Raw genomic sequence first — 23,742 nt, forward strand, 5'->3', positions numbered from 1 at the left:
TTTAATGCACTTCACCACTAGATGTCTCCCACCTCTCAGTTGTTCCGAACCTAAAAAAACAAAAAAAAAAAAAAAAACAGGGTTTCCATATCGACTGGGGCCGCTGGTAAGGACGTGTAGCTTAATTTCACACGAGCCACGTGTTGAAGCCAAAATGCATCTTCAGCACCAAACAGATGCAGAGAATAGAAAACAATACCTGCAGCTTTTAAACTCCTTATCTAATATAAATAACACAACAATGGTGCAGGAATCAGGTGACAAATAATGTGCTGACAGATGGAAGGTTTGTACCACTCTGATTCCGTCGCTGATGTTCAGGTGTAGTTTGGCTTCTCACCTAAAACCACTGATCCACTCTGCCAGGGTAATAAATCATTTCCCAGATTACATTCTGCACGTTGGTGCCAGACAGAATAACTCCCCTGTCACTTCTTTCATATCCATCCCACGTAAATAATACAGCATGGAAGAAATTCTTGGAAACTTCAAATAGCTTTTTAAGAAAAAAAAAAGTGAACCAAATCTTTATTCTTTGGTTCAAACAAAAGTTAGGGACATGAGTACCTGGTCTAAAAACAGAAGCACAAATGAAGAGGTTGTTAAAGTGGATTAAGAAAAGCGTGGCTGGCTCACGTGAGAGGAAACCTCATTAACCACATGTTGAACGGGGCGAGCCACTGTGGAGAGCAGGCGGCATGTTGAAACAAGCAGTGTCTCCTGCTGCTGAGCCTGCGTGACCCCGTCACACCTACCAAATCCTTCTCTAATCCCCCCTCCATCCCAACCCACTGGTCAATCTCGCAGGTCACCTGTACCGAGCCGAGATCCTCAGCCTGGGTGCCGCTGTCTCTTACGGATTTTGACGGGTTCTTCGTTTTATTTCTTTTTTCTCACGTTTTCTGGGATTTCTTCTGGCTTCCAGTGAATCCGGATGTCTTTTTTCCTGATATCTCCTCGATGTGAGCGTTTTGGGAGCATAGGGTGACGCCATGCATCGACTGCTCTGTCTGCATGTATTCCTATGCTGTCTCAGTATGGCTCTGTCCTTTTGTCCCTCGCAGTGTACCTGTGTCTTTCATGGACGGGTGGACGGAACAGGAACCAGGTAGCGAGAGCTTTACTGAGTGTACACAAAAATGCACCTTTCTTTAAATGGAAGATTGTTTACCCGTAAACTGTAATACATATAGAAAATCTAATTTTAATAGAAAATAGTTCTGTTAGGGCAATCAGGGACCATAACTTTGCATGCAATACAGAATGAATAGTTCTTAGACACATGCCTACTGGTGTGTTCTGGTGCATGACCCAGACTGGATGTAAATGTTGACCTTGGCGTTTTAAAAGCAACTTAAGTACACAGGCACCCAGAGAGTTTCACAATACAATTTATATGAAATATTCACATTGCAGAGGATTTCCCCCTAAGCCTTCTAACCTGTATTAACTTAATGTTGTTATGTTCATGGCATCGTGCTAATCCCTTTATAAGTGAGGAAGGCCGGCTTTCAGTCTGATTAGACTTTCTAAGAAACATCTGAAGGCGACAGTTCAGTCTGTAAAAAAGCCCCAAAACTGCAGGAAACTGAGAAATTAGCATTAGCAACAGCTCTTGTGCTTGGATTATGGGCCCTACGCATGCTGTTGTGCTACTATGGGAGCTGTTTTCTTTTTTTTACTTTCTTCAGATCCAGACAGCTACATATAATTCTTAATTTTTTTTCTACAATTACCTTTCAACAGAACTGCTTAGGTCAAAGGTTTTATCGTTTTATCGCTCTACCAGCTTCTCACAGTAGTTTGTTGCACAGTTTAGTCCATTCCTCTGTACAGGACTGAGTTTGGCTTGTAAGCTGGCTTACTCACACACACTTTTTCAGCTCTGTCCACCAGTTTTCTATGCTATTGAGATCAGGACTTTTTGACTGCTCCAAAGCTTTGACCGTTGTCATTAAGCCACTTTGGAGCTAATGGCGGTATGGTTAGGATCATTGGAAGACTAACCTTTAACATCTTCTCTGGTTTCAGTGTGTCTGCAGAATGTTTTTACCTCAGGTGCACCATTGATCCTACAGCAGGAGTTCTCAGGCACACAGGTTTCAACTTTCTCCTCCAAATGCCCCAAAGGTCGCAATGAGGAAACACTTTAATTTTAGTTTTATCAGACCACTGAATATGTTTTCAAAATCAGGATAAGAAGAGTGAACTTAGAAAGTGCAATGTGGCTTATTATGTTTTTCTTGAAGCAATGGCCCTGTGGAGTGGGTTTTCAGCCCACATGCTACAGGACTAATGTCACTTTGGATAAATTGTGCTCTCTTACCAACTTCAGCGTCTTCACAAGGTCTCTAGCTTGAGTGTCTGTTCTTGGGTTAGTTTGCAAATTTGACATAAAAAACACCTGAACAGTAGCAGATTGTATTATGTCACACAACAAAGCAGTGTGTTTTATGTATTGCTTTAAAATATAACAACATGTGTGCCTTCATTTAACTTAAATGTTGAGAATTAAACCATTAGAAGCTTAAAAGGTCATGAACTCTTCATCCGGACTTTTCTATAGTGTTTAATGCTGGACTGCCCAAGTTCAGTCTCTTCACCAACACACCCGAATGAATTAACCACTTATTACCAAACCGCTTCAGAGCCGAATGACTGATTACTGATGAGGGAATTCAGCCTCTTATTCAGATTTGTTGGAGAAAGGACGCCTCTAAAAGTTACTAGACAGTAGCCACTGAGGACTCAATGTGAAAGTATCCTTAATGTATGTAAACTTCAGAATTTGAAGAAAGGTACTAACAATTCTTTAAAAAAATGTCAATGTGTCATTATTCTAGCCTTAAGCAAACAGAAGTCATTCTTGTAATCATACCTGACCTAAAGCAGGTAAAGAAAATATGTCAGACACCATGAGAATGTCTGACATATTTTCATCCTCTGTGGATGAAAAGATGAAGTCAATTCATCCAAAGGCCCAGACTAGTGTATTTTTTCTCAGTGAAAAGCTAAACTTCTGCATTGTGTATTATCAAGTCAGAGGACTCCAAAGCACCTTATACAACAATTAGTTATTCACCTATTTTGTAACTTACCAAATAAAAAATTACTTCATATGATATGTCTTCTAAATCAGGTCAACCAATTAATATTTGTCTTTCAGATCTGTTCTCTGTAACGACCCGGACATGTCTGACATCCCTGTCAACGTCCCTGTGGACACCGTCAAGCTCCGTGTAGAGAAAACCGCAGTGCGGCGAATCCCAACCGAAGCTTTTTACTATCTGGTGGAGCTGCGATACCTCTGGATTACCTACAACTCCGTCACATCAGTGGATACGGGAAGTTTTTACAACCTGAAAGTGCTCCATGAGCTGAGGCTGGATGGGAATATGATTTCCGTTTTCCCTTGGGACTCCATCAAGGAGATGCCAAGGCTGAAGACACTGGATCTCCACAACAACAGACTCACCAGTGTTGCTCCTGAAGCCATCCCCTATCTAGTCAACATCACCTATTTGGATCTGTCCAGCAACAAACTAACTACCCTGCCCTCTGACCTTATGGATATCTGGCCACCCTTCAATGGTGTGCCCATCTCTTCTAATGCCTCTCAAAAAGTCGTGCTAGGTGAGCGGAAGCAGTTCAGTCCAGCTTGGTTTTACAGGATAATAGGACCAAGTCAGGACACTTTTGGGGTTGTCATCCATTACCTCAGGAATTTGTGATGAGGGGTGGTGAACATCAGGTCACTCTCTAATTAGCTTAGCCTAAGTAGTGCAAAACCTGACATTTGATGTGCTTTACCTTATTGTCCTAATTTGTTGCAGAATAATCACCTAAAAAAGGTTTTGAGTGTTATTATTCAACATATATTATAAAACCTGTAAGTAGTACAACTGTTCCAAATTCAGAGACTGTGATCTTTGATGAGCCTGTTTAACATGAATCCAGTTTAGAATTATTCATAAAAAGTGTTCAGCTTGGGAATTCATTTTGACTCTGTTGTCTTTCTACTGCAGCCACACATAAACAAACACAAACATGTTTTCCACACGAACAGGAGCAGAATGTGGTCATGCATCTTTATAAGGTTTACGGTTGGACTACAGACGTTTGGTTAGACAATTAAAGGCAATAAGAAGATTAACAGAAAGAAGGGAATGAATATGACTGATTGAATTCTCTGAACTTTGAATATTAGAAAACCATATTATGCTAATAATATTGGTAAATATTGTCAGGCCCATTTTATTTTTTCCTCTCTTTCTCACATGTGCTTCCATCTTTCTGTGACCTTTAACCTTGTGGCTAATTCCATCAATGTCTGGTGTGAGCATTTGCTGCATTCAGACTCTGGTAAAATATTATATTAGTATGAAACATGAAAAGTTTATCACACATGAATATATTCGCCAACAAGTATTAGACTCCAAAAAGTCCTTTCCAATATTAATATTGCACACACTGATATTGTGATGATATTATAGCTGCAAAATATTGTGCAGCCTTCATTTCTTTCTCTTATCAATGATTTAAAGTAATTTTTTTATATTCTGCTCAACTGTGAGGAAATGTGGTGATTTGGCTGCAGCTCCTGCAGACTAGCGGCAGCAGCAATTAGCAATCACCTGGTGGAACCGCACATCTGCTGAGCTTAACATACAAACTACAACACTCCTAAGAACGTTTGTAAACGACATCAATGAGAAGCATTGTTGTGATGATGTGCTGAAGGGGGGAGTGCTGGAAAGAGTAGAAGCCTCTTAAAGAGACAGAGACCAATTTTAAGCCGTCAGACATGGCAATTCTTTTAAGTTACTTTTGATATATTTTTATATCAAAAATATTTTTTAAGCATTTTCTTGATTGTTACTTGACTGTGCTGAAAAAAATACATAATACTTCCCTGTTAAGTAATTGATGGTAGTCACTGATTTGGTTTGTTCTGTCATTGATTAATGTAAGCACAATTTAATCAGGTCAACAAATCTAATTGTATTGCTAAAACATATTGAATAAAAGAAAATTGAATGAATATCGAGAGAACAATGTGGAAACATAAAATAACTGAAAAACCTTTTACCTGAACAGATCAATCAAGAGGATCTCTGTAACAGTGAATGCTAAACTTTTAGATAACTGATTTGGTTTTATAGTGTAAGTAAAACATAAAACCCGAACTGTATTTTGGGTGTAGCAAAGCAAAGTCTTTCTTGAGCCCAAATAATTGTTGCTACAAATATTTTGTTCTTTTAATATTGGATGTTCTATTTTGCTAACTCTGCATAAAATATTAGCTTAGACCAGCTGAAGACAAAACATGACATAAATATGCGAACCAAACTGCAAAAGCAATGGAGTCGTAAAGATGTACTGTTTAGAGTTTTGTAGCTAATTTCTAATATCCACATCATTTTTAAACATTGACCTGCTGGAATGGATTGCAGACACATCGTCACTCTGTGTGTATGCTATAAAACGAGGCTTTACAATATGAAAGGATCAAATTAATACACATCATATTGTTGCAGTGACTGAAACCACAGTGTTTGTTTTTAACAGAATGTAAACCTTTACCTCAACTCAGCTGCAACCTTCCTGTTCTCCTCTTTAGTGTGGCTTTTTGTTCCAACCTGAAAAAAAACAGAAAAGCATCAGAATAATGTAAAAAAAAAAAATACAGTTCAAACTGAAAATCACACAATTCTAGTGATTGGCCAAGATGTATCTCTAGTTTCAAGGTACCTTAGATGACTTTTGTTTTAATATTATAATTTAAAATTAATATTTTTTCTATTTTTAAAATCATTTTACTGATAACTCACTGTAAAATACAAACAGCAGAATTTATTAAGGCATAGATTATTATTTGGGCCAATCACAATATTGTCCAAAACTTAAATTTTTGCTTGTTATAATGTTAGCATAGAACCCAACAGGGCCTAAAATGATTTATTGTATAAAGCTTTATTTTGAACTTTTGACAGGGATTAGGCAGTGTTTACTGTAAGTGACCTGATGATATTTATTCTATCAGTAAAGCCAATGGAAACTGTGTTCTAACAACCGGTAGGAAGGCCAGCGGCAGCTTACAGGTGCTTTGCGACTCTTAAGTCAAATTAATCTGTTGAAAGCCTTAGCGTGCGCTGGAACACAGGTTTGTGTACATCAGGTGTTTACTGTCGTACTTATGGAGGTTCTTTAATTAAATACTAAGACTAATATAAACATAGTTTTCCAAACTGCAATGTTTAATATCTTGTTGCTGAATGCAAAGTGCTTGATACCCAATGCATCTTCTCAAAGTGCTAATTATTTGAGAGTCCCTCACTGACTTCCACTGGAGCCAAATGTTCAGTATTGGGCATTTTCAACAACATTACCACAAGTAATACCACAACAAGTTTTATATAAAATAATAGTAAATAATTCAAATCTCTCATGTCTTTTCATTCCCAGGCCTTCAGGATAATCCTTGGTTCTGTGACTGTAAAATCTCCAAGCTGATTGAGATTTCCAAAATGGCTGACACCCCAGTGATCTTGATGGATTTATTTTTGACCTGTGCCACACCGGATAATCTAGCCGGTGTCCTTTTTCAGCGTGCTGAACTTGAGAATTGTGTGAAACCATCAGTGATGACCTCTGCAACCAAGATTACTTCGACGTTAGGCAGCAATGTCCTGTTGCGATGTGATGCCTCAGGATCTCCGACTCCAGCTCTTTATTGGACCAAGTCAGACGGCTCTCCAGTCAACAACACAGGTAAAAGAAAATGCCTTTTTTGAGAAAATATAAATTACATTTGTGATTAGTAAAAGGTGGGTGGAAGACTTCAGTAACTCCAAACTTTTAATGACTGCTTTCGTTTTGCTCCACCATTCAGTTCAGGAGTCACCTGGGGAAGGCATTAACTGGTCCATCATGAGCTTGCATGGAATCGAACATAAAGATGCTGGGAACTACAGCTGCAAAGCAAAGAATGTTGCTGGTGCTGCGATAGCAACCATTTCTTTAACGGTGGCTGGTACCATGAGCACCACTGCTCCCCCAGTACGACCCAGCGTCGGAACTGGACCAACCAGCCAAGGCACAGCGATCACTCCTCCGATTGACATTTCTAAATCACCGCTCACTGCACCAACAGCCCTTCCTGGATCACTAACAACACCTTCTGCTGCCCAAAAGCCACCCAAGCCAATCTCTGGCAACAGTTCTCAGAAAGGTTCGCTCAAAGAGGCCAAAAACCAGCAAGGAGGCAAAAAATTAGCAGCGGATGAGAAAAGCAAGAAAACCGACAGCTCAAGAGGTCTCAAAGACCTGGAGATTGTAGAGCAGACGGCTGACAGTGCAGTGCTGCTCTGGACTGCAGGTGGATTGCTAAATGATGCCCCACTGACTGTTGTCTATTCACCATATGGGGAGGATGACAGTAAGAGGACGATGGAGACCAAAGCTGGGAGTGGAAAAGTGCTTCTTGACGGACTGTCTCCTGGAATGAGGTACTCAGTTTGCCTTGTAGCAAAAGGTAGCACCACTGGAAAAGATCCTTGCATTGACTTCTACACAGAAGACGGCGGGCAGAACATACTTTTCTTTATCGTAAGCAGTATCGCCTGCATTTTGGTTTTGCCTCTAATTGCTCTGCTCATCTACAAAATTCTTGCCCTTTATTGCAAGGGAAGCAACACGTCTTTGGATACAAATGAGCTGGAAAAAGAAAGCTATGTCAAATTTGAGACAATCTCAATGAAACAAAGAACTCTGAACTCGCACCCAACTGAACTCTGGGCAAGAAGACCAACGAATGAATCTGAGCGTCTGTTGTTGTGCTCCCGGTCAAGCATCGACTCTCAGATGACCTACAAGAGCGACAGCTCTCGCTCTGAGTATCTCTGCTGATGTCAACATACATTGCCAATAATTTAACTCCATGCTCATGCATCTGCCTTTCAATGTTCTGAAGAAAATGACTAAGAAATTATACATGTCTTTTTTTATTAATGGTGTATAAAGGATGATTGTGATGTACTGAGAATTGTTCCTCTTTAACCTTTTAGAAAAGTGTGAAATGGATCACAACAACCCCCTTTATCCTGTTTCTGAGCCTTATACTTCATACAGAAATTATGCAGACATCTGAGATTATACATTTATCAGGGAATAGTGATGTTGTCTTCGATGCCAAAACCATAAGGTTGGAATATAGTGGGTCTCAGAGAAGACCCATAATATTCTCCAATACATCATAGTTGCTGTAAGGATCCAGCAGATCGTTGCCTTTCTAAACACAGAAGTACAGTACTGTTCGTGTGTTTGATAGAACACTATGTGAATCATTTGATGAATGTTGCCACATTATATTTTCACTTGTAAATAAATGTTTGCTTTGAATGTAAGAACTATTATATGACTTACTTGCATGGTATTCCCATAGAAAAATATTGTAAAATAATTTTATAAACTCAGAGGAGCATTTAGAGAAAACACATCTAAAACCTTTCAGTTACTGTTTTAAAACAACATATTGACTTGAGATTTTTGGTTTTATGATGAAACTATGAACTTACATCATAGTTTAATCGAGTAGCCAATGTCACAAGTTTGTTTTAATGCTTGTTTTAAGCTGGAATGTTTGGGAACCTCTGTTCATTTAGTCCTTAATATTAAATACAACACAACTGAATGAATGAGTTACTAAATAGGAACATTTTCAACAACCAGGTCAAGATTTTTGAAGAAAATAAATAACTGAGTAATAAAAATCTTTAAAGATCTGAAGTAAAACTGGAAGGACTTCAGATGAAATGATGATTCCATAATATCCTGCAAGAACAGCATTTATTCTTCAATTGGTTCTGTTTGTAAAAAGATCCTCCGTTTTACTTATTTTGCTCAAAATCTCACTTTTCTACCTTCCGAAGTATTTGTTTATGGAGTATAAAGCTTATTGCTTATCAACATATATCCTCTACCTGCTGATTCAAACTCATGCATAACTCTGACTAAACGGGCGACTCATTTTGGTGTCTGATTACCAGCATTAACATTTTTATTATCCGTCTGGGGTGAAACGCTGAACAAAGGTCAGTGACCTGCAGACTGGAGACAAGACAACTTTCTCAGCAGCGTAAATCTTCTGCTCCTCTACAAGGTTACCAGTGGTGATGCTGGTTCTAACAATATCCCAGTCATGGAGAGCATGAATAGAGGCCGTGGTCCCCGGCCGGTGACAAACAATTTAAGGATAATCTGTTCAACTGGGACAGCGTTCTCTAGAAATGAGTCATTATGTCAATTCCTGCTGGGAGCCAGATGAACCTCCACAGGAGACAAGCTGACTTTTCATTCACACACCAACCCAAAACAAAGTGCTCACTGTGTTTTAGCTTGTGTAAAATGTTAAATGCACATTTACTGTATGTTGGTTTCACACACTGAAAAACAAAACATTCATTTTGCACTGGAGTTAAGTATGACAATTCTTAGGATTCCCACAGCCGAGTAAATAAGGCCCATTTCCCCTATTTTTCCTCAAAAACATCCATCTCCGTTTAACAAGGATCAGACCTGTGGGTGGGGAAGGAGAGCAATACGTTGCTGGGACCTTTTTTCAGATCAGTTTAGAGCAAATCTTGCTACAATGCTGGACTAGATGTGCAAAATCTGCCACTGGAGTGTCAGGAATTTCAAGCTTTGCTTCCAAAAGAGACGCAGTCAGAAGCCTGAAAGTGGGGAGAGAGCTGGACCCCACACACGTTTTTTTTTGTTTTTTTTTTCTAAGTGTAAAGCTGCAGTCAGAGTGTTGCTGTTCTTCCTGAGAAGCCTGCAGTCTTCTCAGATGGGTCCTGCATCCCCCAGCAGGACATCTGCTGGTAGGCAACGCTCCCTCTTGGTTTCAGCCTCGAACAAGGATGCCAAGAACACAGAAGAAAACTTTGCTCGGGTTTTGGGAATTCTTGTGTGCCAGTGATGACAGTGGAAATGCCTGAATCAAAGTGAGCAGGTGCATCAGGAACAGAACACAGGATTATGCTGGCTGCAATGATTAAAACAGCACTGGTCTTCTTTTTGGTGCAAAGCACTGGAAACTTGGCGCTCAGCGCAGCGTGTTGGGATGGACGCCTTTCAGGATCGGGAAGAAACAGCAGCTGCACGCGTGAGTTTATGACATAAACCTCTGACTCTAAAGGAACTGCTGGGTGCATTTCACCTGAAACAGCTCCAGACAAGCTCAAATTATTCTCATTTCTTTCATCATTCTTCAAAAACTAATTTAATGACTGCACAAGAAATGTGGATTTTACTTTAGAATAATGAAGTGCCTACCTAATGAACATAAACACATGTATTTGACAAAACAGAATAATTATTTTAGATCTTGCTGAGATATGAAACATTACCGAGATTACAGAGTATTGTGCTATTGTGAATAAAAAAGTACTTTTCCACCAGATTTCTGATGGCAGCATGTAATATTAGGAAACAAATGCTTCTAAAAATCATTTGTCTACATAAAAATAGTATAAAGATAACAGAAAGGGCCGTCACCTTCTGAAACATGATGAAGATCCAGTAAACTTCACCAAATGTTCAGTCAGACAGCAGACTGTCCTGTGGGTGGATTCAGCCTGAGTTGTTGGCAGAGCCACATGTTTACAGATGCTGAAACCCAAATGGTCCACTTTAGTTTACCAGCACACACTGTTTATCACAAACTGTCATAAAAATATATGCATTTAAAAAAAATGTTTTAAATGCTAGTAAAGATTTTGTCAAAAACAAATAATTTATATTCAGTTTTTTTTCCTCTGAATATACAAACTACAGGTTTTCATCCATCAGATGATGCTACTACAGTACAAAAATGATGGAAACTATTTTACTCATCTCATGAGTAAATAGTGGGAGTTAATTTGTATATAATATTAATTATAAAAACTTTACATAACATGTTATGTAGAGACATAATATAGAGACTTAAAGTTACTAAAAGTATTATTTTATTAAAAGTTCAAAATATAAAATAATTTTCAACACCAATAATTTTCAAATAAACAAGTATGAATGCATGTTTCCTTTGGCTGAAGAACGTGGGAAATGAATAATGAAAAAAAAATCACCACAATATTTTTGTAAACTTAAATCCTCCTGCTACGCTGCAAAACCGAACTATGTCCAATAAAGTATCACAGCATTTCTTATCTGAATCAAAAATCCTTTGGTGCATCTTGTGAACTTCTGAATTCATCAAGATGAACCAGTGAACACTGGTCCCAGTGATGACTGGGACCAGACGTTCTGGTATGTTGTTTGTCTGGTGAAACTCATTGTTGTCATCATTCCACTGAGTTAGCAGCAGTGTCTATGGACGCACATGACACCGTTACAAAAGAAGACTTTCTGACAGCGGATATTTAAATAAAGACGGCATTTTGTCATGGTTTTTATTTTTTATTTAAGTAGATCTGCAGAGTTTTGGAAAGGAACTCAGGTCTCTGTTATCTAAAGCAGCCATAAAGTGTGACTGCACTGCGGTTCATTCAAGGTTCAGAGAAAGAGCTGCTCGTTGCTAGGGGATGATGTTTTATCCAGAAGCAGCTGAAAAGACATTTTAATAATTTGACAAGTTAACAGCAGTGTGACAAAGAGCGACTATGAAGTATAGAAACTTCCTCTTTGTGGGTGAAAACATGAGGACAAGAAAGCAACTTTAGGCAGTTAAGAACTATTTGCTTGCACAAAAATCATTTTACTCTCAGATACTAAAACCACAGATATTTTCATGTAGTACGATGCTTCAACTGGAGTATTGTACATCTTAAGACCCTTGGAAAGAAATTTTTAAAAAGCATCTGCAAAGATTTGTCTCTTTGGTTTCTTTAAGCCTCTCAGCCTTTCCTCCTGTTTGGTCATGGCAAATCAATCCATCGGATGAGCCTGGATGGAAAGAACCACAGACGGCTTGCTGCTGGAACAGGAAGCTCCATCCTTCTTGACTTTCATTTCAGAGAAGAGAGACTTTACTGGGCCGACAGGCGCACCGGCATCATCTACAAAGCATCGGTGCAAGGAGCACACAGACAGGTGATTATGCAAAAATGCTCCAGAGCATTTTACTAATACTTAGAAATCTGGAGCGGATCCTTTGCTTTGTGTGAGTATTTAAGATGAAGTCTACAAAGCCTGAGGTTTGACAATTTTAGAGGTTTAGTACAAGTTTTATTTCTCTACATCCAGACTCAGAAATGAACAGCCATCCCCTTCAAAGTCTGGATAATTATCCCTCTGCGGGTTGGAGAGAAACCACAGACTTTCAGTTATTACTGGAATTATTATATCTTAATATTTTACCACTTTTCTCACCAAACTTGCAGTAGTGTTGCAGTCAGATTATTCCAGAAGCTTTATCCATTGCAAAACCAGTTCTAATGTGTCCAGTTGGACAACAGTGACCAAGTTTGAAAAATCTGGAGTTCATCCTCTTTCTTTATTGGTCTGTTCACTTTGTGTAATGCACCAGTGTCATACCAGTTTGAAGATCAGAGTTTCCCAAATCATGTACTGTCAGAGGATTTTGATTACAGGTATTTAAATTAATGTTTATTTTGCAGAAACTGTATTCATCTGACAAACACATCTCTGGGCTCACAGTGGACTGGGTTGGGAACGGAGTATTCTGGACGAGCAGCAGGAAGGGTCAAATCAAGAAAATGGATTTAAATGGAAAAAATGAGAGGACAATTTTAAGACATTTGTCTCAACCAAGCTTTATAAATGTTGATCCCACCCACAGGTAAATGATCCAATTACAAAGAAACCATGATTTTTGTTGGCACAGAAATAATTAGTAAATGTTTCGACTGGAGTCAGATTTCTCCAGTATGATTTGTGTGAAAAATAAAAAATAAACCTGGCATAATCATGTGCATAAAGTTAGATGAAAAATATTTCAGAATATATATGAACAAATTCCAAAATGTTTTCAGGTTTTTGTTTTGGCTGTCTGGTGGATCAGAAATCCAGCGATTTGATCTCTCAGGTCAAATGAAAATGACGGTTTTAAAGCTGGAGGAGCAACTTGAGGTTCTGTCGGTCGACCAAGAAGACAAGCGGTTGTTCTGGGTTCAGCTCGGTCTCCAAGGAGAGCGACTCATTGCTTCCTGTGATTACAGTGGGAATTCACTGCACATCATCGACCTGCCACTTCAGTAAACAAGCCTCCTGTCTGATCAGTTCTTCATTAATCTGTCTTGGTAAATCTGCAATGATGCTAATCTTTAATAATATCATGTTAACATATTCTTTCAGGTCTCAGTCACTTGGAATATCTGTTTTTCTGGAGAACGTTTATTACACTGATGCTGCAGCCGGTGTTATAAGAAAAATAAACAAATACACCGGAGGACGACCGGTGGATGTTAATGATAAACCGATGGTCAAACCTCCAGTGGACATAAAGGTGGTCCATCCCCTCATCCAGCCAATGGCAGATACTTCCTCACCATTTCCAGGTTGCTTCATTTATGTAATCTTCTTTTTTAGTTTCTCCACATTTAAATAAGTAAATAAGCTTCAGTGATAAATGTCATTTCGTCAAACAGGCTGCAATGACCAAAGTGGAAGCTGTGTGAATGTGTGTTCCCGTTTAGAGGAGCTTGGGGTTTGCCAGTGCTCTGAAGGCTTTGCTCTCAGTAACCATGGCACTCACTGTGAAGGTAACTCAATGTTCAACAACAGACCCATCATGGTTGTTGTTACAAATCTTCAGTTTACATCTGATTTATCTATTGTAAAAGTCAAATGCTCATAAAACCAAAAATCTTTAATGTTTACAATCAATGCATGAAAAGAAATTGCGGATGCTGTATGACTGAAATAATAATCTTGTCTTTTTGTGGCACAGATGTGAATGAATGTGCCCACTGGAACCACGGCTGCTCTCTTGGCTGTGAAAACATCCCAGGCTCATATTTCTGCACCTGCCCCAAAGGATACACCCTCCTGCCAGACGGGAGGACGTGCCAAGGTACCGAACAAACATACACATCATTTTATATTCACAGTTTCATTCAGAACACAAATAAAACATTTGGCTACAGAAAATATGTATGCAAATAAAAAAAGATTTGCTCACTCACAATTTGCTTAGTCACATTAAATGTCCAAACTTAAAATTTGAAAGGATGACCTGAGTAATTATAAGGAACTTTTGAAAAAAAAAAAAAAAAAGAAAAAAATAAAGAAAAACACAGGTTTCTAGTGGCCTAGTCAAAGTTCAGACTTCTGAAGCTGTGATATGAGCTTAAACAGACTTTTAAAGCTTAGGAAATATCTTAATGTTAGAAAACTTTTCAATGTTGCTGAATTAAAACAGATAAGGAGAGAAGAATGGCCTGAAATTCTCCCATAGTAAAATAAAAGATTCATTGCCAGTTGTTGCAAATGCCTGGTGACAGTTCTTTATTTTTTTACACAGTGCTAACATGGTTTGGATAGATTTTGCCTTAATAAATGATGTTATCATTTGAAATAATCTGATATTAAAAGTAGTTTGATGATCAGAAAGATGAAAGTGTGACAAAAAAGCAAAAACAAAAAGAATCTGCAAAAGGGCGAAGACTTTTGCAACAATGTCATCACTGGAATGTGATGCATCCATTCTTAGATGAAAATTTAAAAGCTGGCATAGCAACCAATGCTGTCTGTGCTGCAGATGGAGCTGAGAATGAACCATGCAAAGTTTTACAAACCAGAGCAAAGCAGACAACAGAAACAGGCAGTGTTCCCCGTGTGATGGGCCAGTATTAGCAGATAAAACTGCCTGTGTGCTAAATCGGTCCGACTCTACTCCTAATCTCTTCTTCCCTAATCTCGCTGCACAATAGGAGAGGTTCCCAGGCACAATGGGATTAGACAGTGAGGTGACATTTGCAGTAAGGAACATATCTTGTCAGCAGCTTTGGCTGTTGAAGGTATTTAGTGGACAACCTTTGCCAAGGTCCAGTGGAGAAGAAACATGTGATCAAGCAACATGTTAGACAATAGAGATGAGAGCAGAGATTACAAGGAGGAAGCACAACAATGCAGCTTCATCATGTTGGTTTTATGCAAAATTCAAACTTTCAAAAACAATATAGCAGTTTACCACATCCTAAATCTAACCCTCCAAAATGTCAAGAGCATTTGCCACAGAAACAATTTTCAGCAGAAGGAATTTAACTTTCCACAACAGAATCGCAGCCTGCCTCGACATCTCTCACCCACTTTCACTCGTTCTCTTGTGAGCTAACATTACATCACTCTGTGTGTGTGAGCTTCTCACACTTTCTACTATTTTAATGGGCTTAGACCTGATTTCATAAAGGGATTTCACCACAGCGGGGCCTAAGGAGCTTGACGTCCATCCAGTTCATCTTCCACCAGCGAGGCCCTAAAATAGGCTGAAAAGTCTTAAACATGCAACATTTTAAACCTCTGCCTATTTATTCCAAACCTGTTCTGATGCTAATCTGAGCTGTTTGTTATTAAATTGCTTTTGCAGAAATAACACCATGTGGTGGCATCATGAAGTGTGGACATGGTTGCATAGCAACAGAACATGGGGCCGTGTGTGTTTGTCCTGAGGGATCTGTTCTACAGGAGGATGGACACACTTGCACCGGTACTGACAATATGACACCGATCAGGTCCAGTTTAGAAACTTTAGGTCCAGTAATCTATGACAAGTATTTGTTGAAGAACTTACCCAGCAGGTGACGTGTGGGTCGGGGGTTCCCAAACGGCACTGGCTTCTAGGTGAGGACCTCCTGTGCAAACCTACAGGCAATGCAACAAAATAAGTTATAAAAACATCAACTTTTAGAAGCTTTTTTGTACTTTATTCGCTATTCCATAATTATTATATTCATTTAGCATAAATGCTACCTCATCCCTCCTGATATTAGTTTCCCATGAGTTTTTAGGTATTTTGCTCCACAGCAGGGCTCCTGCTGTTTCTTTGGTCGTTTTCATGTCAGAAACTTTGTCTGTTTCACGTTTGCTTCATTAGGAAGGAGGAAAACAGAAAAATGGACAATTTATTTTAACTTTTTATTTTATAATAATGATTGAAATACAGATTAGATTTAAAAAATATATAATTAAACATGTATGATAAAACAATGTGTAAGCTTCAATTTTTTATCTATTTTTTTCCCCTTTTCATCTTCCCCCAATTTATGAGGCCTCTCTAGCGCCCCCTGGCGGCCCTCACTTTAGAAAACATTGTTGGGTCATGGATTACCGTAGTTGGTTTCATAAAAGGCTCACAGTTTTGAAAAGTAATTAGCCATAAATTAGTAAACATCATTTTAAAAAACAACTTAAGATTTAAGCTTAATAAAAAGAAGTAAATATTTATATGAAGTTTGGCGTTCATCAGGGTCGATTCTAAATGCTTCAGTAGATCAAAGCGGACATTGAAGAAATTTTTCTCTCAACCAGAATACTTGTTCAGTTCTTAACATGGTTGGAAGTAACAGGCATTTAACTGGTACATATACAAACAGACGGTCCAACACAGAAGAGCAAAAGAATCAGAAGTTCAGTTACAGCTTAAAAACAAGAGACTTGATAACAATGTGAATATTTGGGACAGAGAAGACAGGAGGCTTAGAGGGATGAAAGGAGACATTAATGGTAAACATGAATAAACAAGACCAAAAGAAGCGACTTCAGATTTCATCTTTCCAACACCTACTCTGCAGCTCTAACTCGTCTTCCCAGGCGGCTTTACAACATTTCAAATCTTGTTACCAAAACAAATCACAAGGCATCTTCAGGGGAACATTCAGATCATCAGACAACGACCCAAACACTGAGCTGATAACAGGTAGGACTATTTCTCAGTGTCCTAAGTGACACATGGTCACATTACTGTGATTGTTCTGACAACATATAATACTTTTACTTCTAACCATTTTCAGAACAGAAGCTTTTTGGATGGGAGGTGAAACATTTTGAAGACATAAGAGGTCCAGTTGCCTTCTATTTTAGCGCTTGGGATTATTTCAGCTTCCTCTTTATTTCTCCTTTGTTTTACCTCATATTTCTTTCCTGTTTCTTTTAACAAGCTGATTGCTTGAATAACCAGCTTGTTAAAGTAACTCAGGAGAATGTATTGAAAAACAAAAACATTTTTTATATGATCCACAGGGGCCTTTTGATCATTTTGCTCTTTTTAACGATTTGACTCTTTACTGAAACCAACAAGCCTCATCACAGCTGAGCCTCAAATCTCAAAACAAGAAACCAAAAAGCTGGCCAATCTCATTTAGACAGAACAGAAACAAACTTCTGGTCTTCTTGTCTTCCTGCTGTGAGCAATTATTAATTATTCATGGCAGAAGCAGAAGTGAAGTCGGCCACTGAGTGCAGTGGCTGTAAAACACAGCTTTACTATTTTAAAACAAAGTGAACATTATAAAACCAGAAGCCTCTCTGTGATTTCTGAAAGGCTGCAAACATCTTTAAATCAGCACTTTTCATGACTGGTAAAGAATGAAAGGTAAAAAAGATTAAATCAAATTTACTGCACTTCATTAAGACTTCCTGTTATCAGCTTTATATCAAGCTTCGTACCCTGAAGGAAGTCTTGCAGAAAATTATTTCCTCATAAATCTTAACTGTGACTTTATTTTTGCAGATCAAGGTTAGTAAAAATAAAATGTCCACTCCAAAGAGTGTAGTTCTTAGTAGAAGCTGGTAATGTTTAATATCAGATGCAATTAGCATTCACTGGAGAAAAAAAAGTTTGCGACAAGAGGGTTAAAGGTGCAAATAATTACATTCAGCAAGCTTTGAGACTGCAAACTCAGTAATTTGTATTTTTTTAGCCATTTATTTAAATGAATTGTGGCCAGAAGTACAACACAAGGCTGCATTGACTTCACACAAAAAATGTTGCAAACAAAAGATCAGACTTTAATTTTTTTAATAAACCTTTCACTATACCAAAAGGAATACTGGGACAAATGATAGAAAACACAATGTCCAATAAGTTTTCTATTGCTGTCAATTGTGAAAACTGATGCAGTTATAAAGAGAATTCATGAAATTATTGGAAAGATATTGTCAGAAGCAGAGTGTAAATCTGGATCTGTGTTATTAACGCTGATCTCCAGGTTGCTCTTCAGCAGACAGAGGTGGCTGCAGTCAGCTCTGTTCCTCCATCACCCCGAGTCGCTGGGAGTGTGGATGTCTTCCTGGGTACAGGCTCCACCAAGATGGCAAACGCTGCATTGCAACTGGTGAGTCACTGCAGCAAAGCAGGCAGCAGAGTCAGAGCAGCCCACACAGAAGCTCTCTTCTTATGCATGCATATCACTGCCCACATCTTTTTCTGCCATGCATCTAATTATAAAGTGCTATATTCTTTTCTTCAGGACCTCCTGCCTTTCTAATTGTGGCCAATCTGATGGATGTGAGAAGAATGAACCCAGATGGGACGGAGGAACAAACTCTGGTGAAGGAACCCAGAGGAACAATCTTAGCTCTGGACTTTGACCCCGTCTACCACCGTGTAAAACTTCATCCGTTTTCCTGCACATTTTGTTTTTATTCACAGCTTAGCAAACATAAGGTTCCACTGCACTCTTAGGAGATGTCTTGGCATGCAGTGCCATCTAGTGGTCATTTGTGACTTGCTTTGTTTATTCTCTACATCTCAATGACATTTCTCTTTTAACAAAAATTGGGATGAATTTCAAGGTCTACTTTGCCAGCATCAGCCAGAGGACAATAGAGCGGGTTGATCTGAACACTGGCTCAAGAGACGTTCTGGTCTCTGATGGTTTGGAGTCTCCAGAAGGACTGGCAATCGATTGGGTCCACCACAGGATGTACTGGACCGATAGAAGGTGAGCAGTGTTTGGTAAAACTGTAGGAATTTTACTGAGAAAAATAAATTAATGCTGGCAGAAAGTTGGTTGTTGCTATACAGTTTAACACCGAGCCATTTTAGGAGTTGTGAGAATGAAGTATCTATTGTCTTTGCTCTGCAGCAAGTCAGCTGTTGACTGCAGTACATTAGATGGACTGAAGAGGAAAACTGTTGTGAAAGAAGGGCTGGAAGAACCAAGAGGAATTGCAGTTCATCCCCAAGCAAAGTGAGTTAAACTGATTTTGTTTTTCCCCAACAATAGAAACTAAAAAACTAGATATAGACTTATAGACTTTGATTTTGACCTTTAATACAAATCTAAAAAGAAACAACTCCCAAAGCCCATTGCTAAAGGAGTGTGAAAACTTCTCTATTAACATGAAACCTGAAATCTGTATTTTCCCTGTTGGATCACCTACTTCTGGAGGAAGTTATTCTGGACAGACACCGGCGCTCAGCCTGTGGTAGAAAGCGCCACTCTGGAGGGAAGCAGCCGTGTGATCATTGCCAGCACCGGCCTCATGTCTCCCACTGGGCTGACCATCGACTTCACTGATGATCGACTCTTCTGGTGCGACCAGAAGAGGGGCCTGATAGAAACAGCTGCTTTGGATGGTTCTGATCGACGGGTCCTAATAGAGAACCAAGTAGGTGAGGTTTGTTTGAAGCACGTATGCAACAAAATTAGACATCTGTATACAGATGATTCAGTTCATTATAATGAACTGAATTATAAAACCAAAACAGAAATGCGTGTTACAGATAAGGTTGTGGTATGAAAAATTAGAATGAAAATTATCAGGAAAAATCTGCAGTCATCTACCACTGATACTGAGCAAAAACAAAGAAATTATATCTTGTTGTATAAGGCAGTCTAAATGTATAAAGCATATCAACAGAGCAACAAAAGGTGAATATACTTTAAAAATCTAAAAGAGTATGTAAAGATAATACAGATATACAAACACATATACATCTACTATGAGCATAAATATCCATTTATCTTCACTGTTCATGCAGGGAGCTGGTGAATGATAAAGCTTTAAAGATGAAACATGATAAAAGATAGAAGCTGACCTATTTAATGCTTTGCACTAACGAATGTTAAAAAAGTAATCTGCTTTTATCAGGTAACAGCGCAGAGATCTAAGCAAAGTGTTTGGTACCTGCAGGTCGGTCTGGGTAGATAATATCCAGACAGATGAATTATCTAGCAGAAGAAACACTTCATGTGCAAACAGTCACACTGCAGCCTGAACTGATCCAAATCAGATTTTCTGGCGAGCTCGTTCACACTTCCAAATATGTGCGCCTTGTATGTGATCTCCTGTGAGAACTTCAAACGACCTGAAAGTGTCCCGCATGCGCAGTGCAGGGAGAAGAACGTCAATTGTCATTGTTCTCCCAACCGCCATAAAAAATTAAAAGTGCTCAGTGTTTGCAAAAGTAATCGTGGATAATAATGGTGGAGCGAATCTTACAATTTTAAAGTTGTTGTCCGATGGGAGCCAGCACATTAACAAAATAATCCTCATTATAGTCCGTCACGGCGGTTGTTTTTCTTCCCGCTCGCGCGTATCAGGACGCAGAATAGTGACGTTTGTCGAGTAACAATGACGTTCAAGTCGGATGAGCACGACCTGGCCATACAGACTGAGGTCACGTGTGAAAAGATCAGATACGTTTCGGATTTAGGACCACATATCCACGTGGCCACTCAGAGACAGCCAGATCACATTAAGGGGGAAAACAATCGGATTTGGCCACTTCAGACTGCAGTGTGCAGCCTATAGACTGCAAGATACCACGGTGACTGTAACAGTGCGCTAATAAACCTGATGAGCAACAGGTGTGGCAGCTGAAGGCATTGAGAGCAGAGCGTGAACATTGGACCGTTGGCTCCACCTAGAGGAGAGCATCAGCATTATTTTGTCATAAGAGCTTTGTTTTTTTGTTGTTGTTGTTGTTGTTTTTTTTACTTTTCTTGAACGGTACATGATAAAAATTTTACTTTATGTGATTGTCAAAGTTATCATTATTCCTGAGTTCCATAACTTGCTTTTGCTTTTACAAGATAGCAACCTGAGACTGGTGTCAATTTTGGGTCTGTGAGGGTTTGCACTGAAGCTGAATCTTTTTTATTAAATTTTTTAGTTGCAAGAAATTGTTTGGGATTGTTTGTTGAGTTCACAAACCAGTTTTGTTCAATCTTCGTCTGCTTCTCCTTGCACATGCCAGGAGAAGCACATCTGAGCCTAGAGGGCCCTTCATGTACAATCTTGAGTTTGATCAAATTAAAACTATTCAGCTATAGATTTGTCATTCTATTCATTAAATTGTAAAATGTGTAAAAAATGCTTATTTACCATTTTCATTCCTCTCTTGTCTTCTGTTTGGATTGTCCTAGGACGTCCCTTTGACCTCGCAGTGTTTGAGGACAGGCTGTGGATATCTGAGTGGGAGCACCAACAGATAAGGAGCGTCCACAAGCGGACAGGGCAGAAACTGCAGCGTATCCATGGCAGCTTGGTTCAGCCGGCATCAGTGGTGGTGGTGCATCCCCTCGCTAAGCCAGGTAGACAAAATAAACAATGGTAAATACAGTCTAAAAGGTTCTTGTCAGTTAATATATCATTAAGCCACTAGAGCACCTGAAATGTAAATTTTGGGTATTGAACGCCACATGAAAATCAGATTCTGTGTCTTGATGAACCATGAAAACAAAGTTAATGTGTTTAAAACTTCTCCTCAGGAGCAAATGTTTGTCTTCACCTGAATGGAGGTTGTGCTCAGAAGTGTGAAAGCAACCAGGGACTCTCACATTGCTCCTGTTTGCCTCACTTCACCCTGTCAGCTGATGGAAAAAGCTGCATGTCTGTCAGTTCTTCAAATGTTACTGTAGGTAAAGTAGTTGAATTTATACTCAGATACGTTTGTGACCATCTAGTTTAAACTAAATGTTTGTTTCTCATTATTATACAGAATCTGGAGATGAAACCTCTGACTTAACATCTCTGAAAAACAAAACATTACATGAGGAGAGCATCATCCCACTGGTGGGTGATAATAGGAAGGCTGGTTTCATCTCAGATGGAGGTACTAAACCAGTTCTGTTCACAGAAAAGATGATTGCAGGTAATGGTGCCATTTAGCACCATTTCTTTTATTCTTATACTCCAGCAACCTTTTCAGCATCATTTTGTCACTCTGTGTTCCTCTGTCAGACCAGAATGACTGTTACTCGCTCCACTGTGCTGTGAATGCCAGGTGTGTGCTGGATGCTGAGAACCCTCGCTGTTTGTGTCAGGAAGGCTTTACAGGTGATGGACAGACATGTCTGGGTAAGGTTATCTTTATGCTGAAATTACAATTCTAAATAGAAATCTGGCAAAACTAGCAGTTATTAATGCATTTACATTTGATCTAGCTGGGGTTGAACCAGCTCAACCTGAAACTGTCTGATAGAAATGGCAACAAATGATCAAGCTGTAAACAAAAGCAGCAATAAACAAGTGGGTTTCCAGCCTTGATTTAAAGGAACTCAGTGTTAGAACACTTTTGCAGTTTTCTGGAAGTTTGTTTCAGATTTCTGGTGCATAGAAGCTGAAAGCTACTTCTCCATGTTTGGTTTTGGTTCTGGGGATGCAGAGCAGAGCAGAACCAGAAGATCTGGGTGGCCTGGAAGATGTTGTTGATTTAACAAACAGTATTTGTTAAATCATTAACAAATTCTGTTGTTAGTGATTTATAAACTAACAGTATTTTAAAGTCTATTCTCTGAGCTAGAGGGAGCCAGTGTAGAACCGGTGGGATGTTCTCTATCTTCCTGGTTTTAGTCAGTACGGCAGCAGCATCTGGATCAGCTGCAGCTGAAGGACTGAATTTTTTAGGCAGACCTCTGAGGACGCTGTTGCAGTAATCAATGCGACTAAAGATAAACGCATGGATGAATTTCTCTAGATCGTGCTGAGACATTAGTCCTCTAATCCTGGAAATGTTCTTCTGGTAACAGAAGGCCGACTTTGTAACTGTCTTAATGTGGCTGTGAAGGTTCAGGTCAGAGTCCATCCTACACCCACATTTCAGGTCTGGTCACTGGTTTCTATCTGTAATAACTGAAGCTTTCTGCTGACTCTTTCCTCTTCAGGTCCAAAGATAACAGCTTCAGTTTTGTTTCTGTTCAGTTGGAGAAAGTTGTGGCACCTCTACACATGGAGCTAACTAAAATAACTTCCTTTAGCACTGGAGAGCACTTCTCTGAAGGCAACATCTCAACCCTCCATGGATGTGACCACCCGGCACCACAACAGCAACTCAGCAGAGAAATGCCCATCCAGCCATGATGCCTACTGTCTGTACCACGGAGTCTGTGTCTACTTCCCTGAGATAAAGTCCTATGCCTGCAAGTAAATACATCTCATGTCAGATCTCTCCATTTAATCCACAGGCTTAAACTCTGAATTTACTGAAAACTCCATGTTGTGCGCCATAGAACTTGCTCCATGTTAAACTATTAGGCAGAGAATACTTGGTTGTGGATGGTAATTGTGACATGAGCTGCTGTTTCAGACAACAAGCACCAGGTGTCACTGTTGGTCCACCATCAAGAACTTTACCTGATTGATAGACAAGAGTTGTGTCTGTCCTTATTAGCAAAGAGAATCTGACACATTTTAAACATAATTAATCATAATAAATAATAAATCTTAAAACTCATCCCTGGGTGACAGAACATCACTCAACTCAGACAGGAGGACAGAAATACTGACTCATTCCTGGGCTTCACCAGCATCCTAAACACAGAGCAGAGTTAA

General features: G+C 39.2%; 2 protein-coding genes and 1 long non-coding RNA gene across 4 annotated transcripts in view; 2 read left to right on the forward strand and 1 right to left on the reverse strand.

Moving 5' to 3' along the window:
- Window positions 1-8,405, forward strand: lrit3a (info leucine-rich repeat, immunoglobulin-like and transmembrane domains 3a). The gene is made up of 4 exons (XM_007551058.2): window positions 1-1,108; window positions 3,167-3,633; window positions 6,466-6,771; window positions 6,893-8,405. The coding sequence occupies exons 1-4, from the start codon at window positions 993-995 to the stop codon at window positions 7,906-7,908; spliced, it is 1,905 nt and encodes a 634-aa protein (XP_007551120.1). The 5' UTR covers window positions 1-992; the 3' UTR covers window positions 7,909-8,405.
- LOC107836109 (uncharacterized) lies at window positions 4,129-16,051 on the reverse strand. The gene is made up of 3 exons (XR_001661958.1): window positions 15,934-16,051; window positions 15,755-15,825; window positions 4,129-5,639 (listed from the first exon to the last, which is right to left on the reverse strand). It is a non-coding gene; the product is annotated as an uncharacterized LOC107836109 (long non-coding RNA).
- The window catches only part of egf (epidermal growth factor), a 19,897-nt gene continuing 4,953 nt past the window's right edge, over window positions 8,799-23,742 (forward strand). The window contains exons 1-18 of one of the 2 annotated variants that reach the window (XM_016670953.1): window positions 8,799-10,165; window positions 11,894-12,093; window positions 12,621-12,802; window positions 12,996-13,217; window positions 13,318-13,520; window positions 13,611-13,724; window positions 13,913-14,035; window positions 15,551-15,670; window positions 18,171-18,296; window positions 18,432-18,568; window positions 18,757-18,905; window positions 19,050-19,154; window positions 19,356-19,579; window positions 21,336-21,503; window positions 21,681-21,830; window positions 21,911-22,024; window positions 22,153-22,269; window positions 23,169-23,334. In XM_016670953.1, the coding sequence (XP_016526439.1) occupies window positions 10,039-10,165; window positions 11,894-12,093; window positions 12,621-12,802; window positions 12,996-13,217; window positions 13,318-13,520; window positions 13,611-13,724; window positions 13,913-14,035; window positions 15,551-15,670; window positions 18,171-18,296; window positions 18,432-18,568; window positions 18,757-18,905; window positions 19,050-19,154; window positions 19,356-19,579; window positions 21,336-21,503; window positions 21,681-21,830; window positions 21,911-22,024; window positions 22,153-22,269; window positions 23,169-23,334 (2,747 nt within the window). In that variant the 5' untranslated portion in view covers window positions 8,799-10,038. Of the gene's footprint in view, window positions 10,166-11,893; window positions 12,094-12,620; window positions 12,803-12,995; window positions 13,218-13,317; window positions 13,521-13,610; window positions 13,725-13,912; window positions 14,036-15,550; window positions 15,671-18,170; window positions 18,297-18,431; window positions 18,569-18,756; window positions 18,906-19,049; window positions 19,155-19,355; window positions 19,580-21,335; window positions 21,504-21,680; window positions 21,831-21,910; window positions 22,064-22,152; window positions 22,270-23,168; window positions 23,335-23,742 lie in introns of both variants that reach the window. The other variant, XM_007551059.2, reaches the window with a different exon arrangement.

Source organism: Poecilia formosa, unplaced genomic scaffold (assembly GCF_000485575.1).
Source record: "Poecilia formosa unplaced genomic scaffold, Poecilia_formosa-5.1.2 Scaffold39, whole genome shotgun sequence".
Lineage (NCBI taxonomy): Eukaryota > Metazoa > Chordata > Actinopteri > Cyprinodontiformes > Poeciliidae > Poecilia > Poecilia formosa.

Coding starts and splice junctions, on each gene's coding strand:
- lrit3a (XM_007551058.2), top strand. CDS start 993: ATGCATCGACTGCTCTGTCTGCATGTATTCCTATGCTGTCTCAGTATG. Junction 1,109..3,166: donor GTGGACGGAACAGGAACCAG/GTAGCGAGAGCT, acceptor TTTGTCTTTCAG/ATCTGTTCTCTGTAACGACC. Junction 6,772..6,892: donor CTCTCCAGTCAACAACACAG/GTAAAAGAAAAT, acceptor TCCACCATTCAG/TTCAGGAGTCACCTGGGGAA.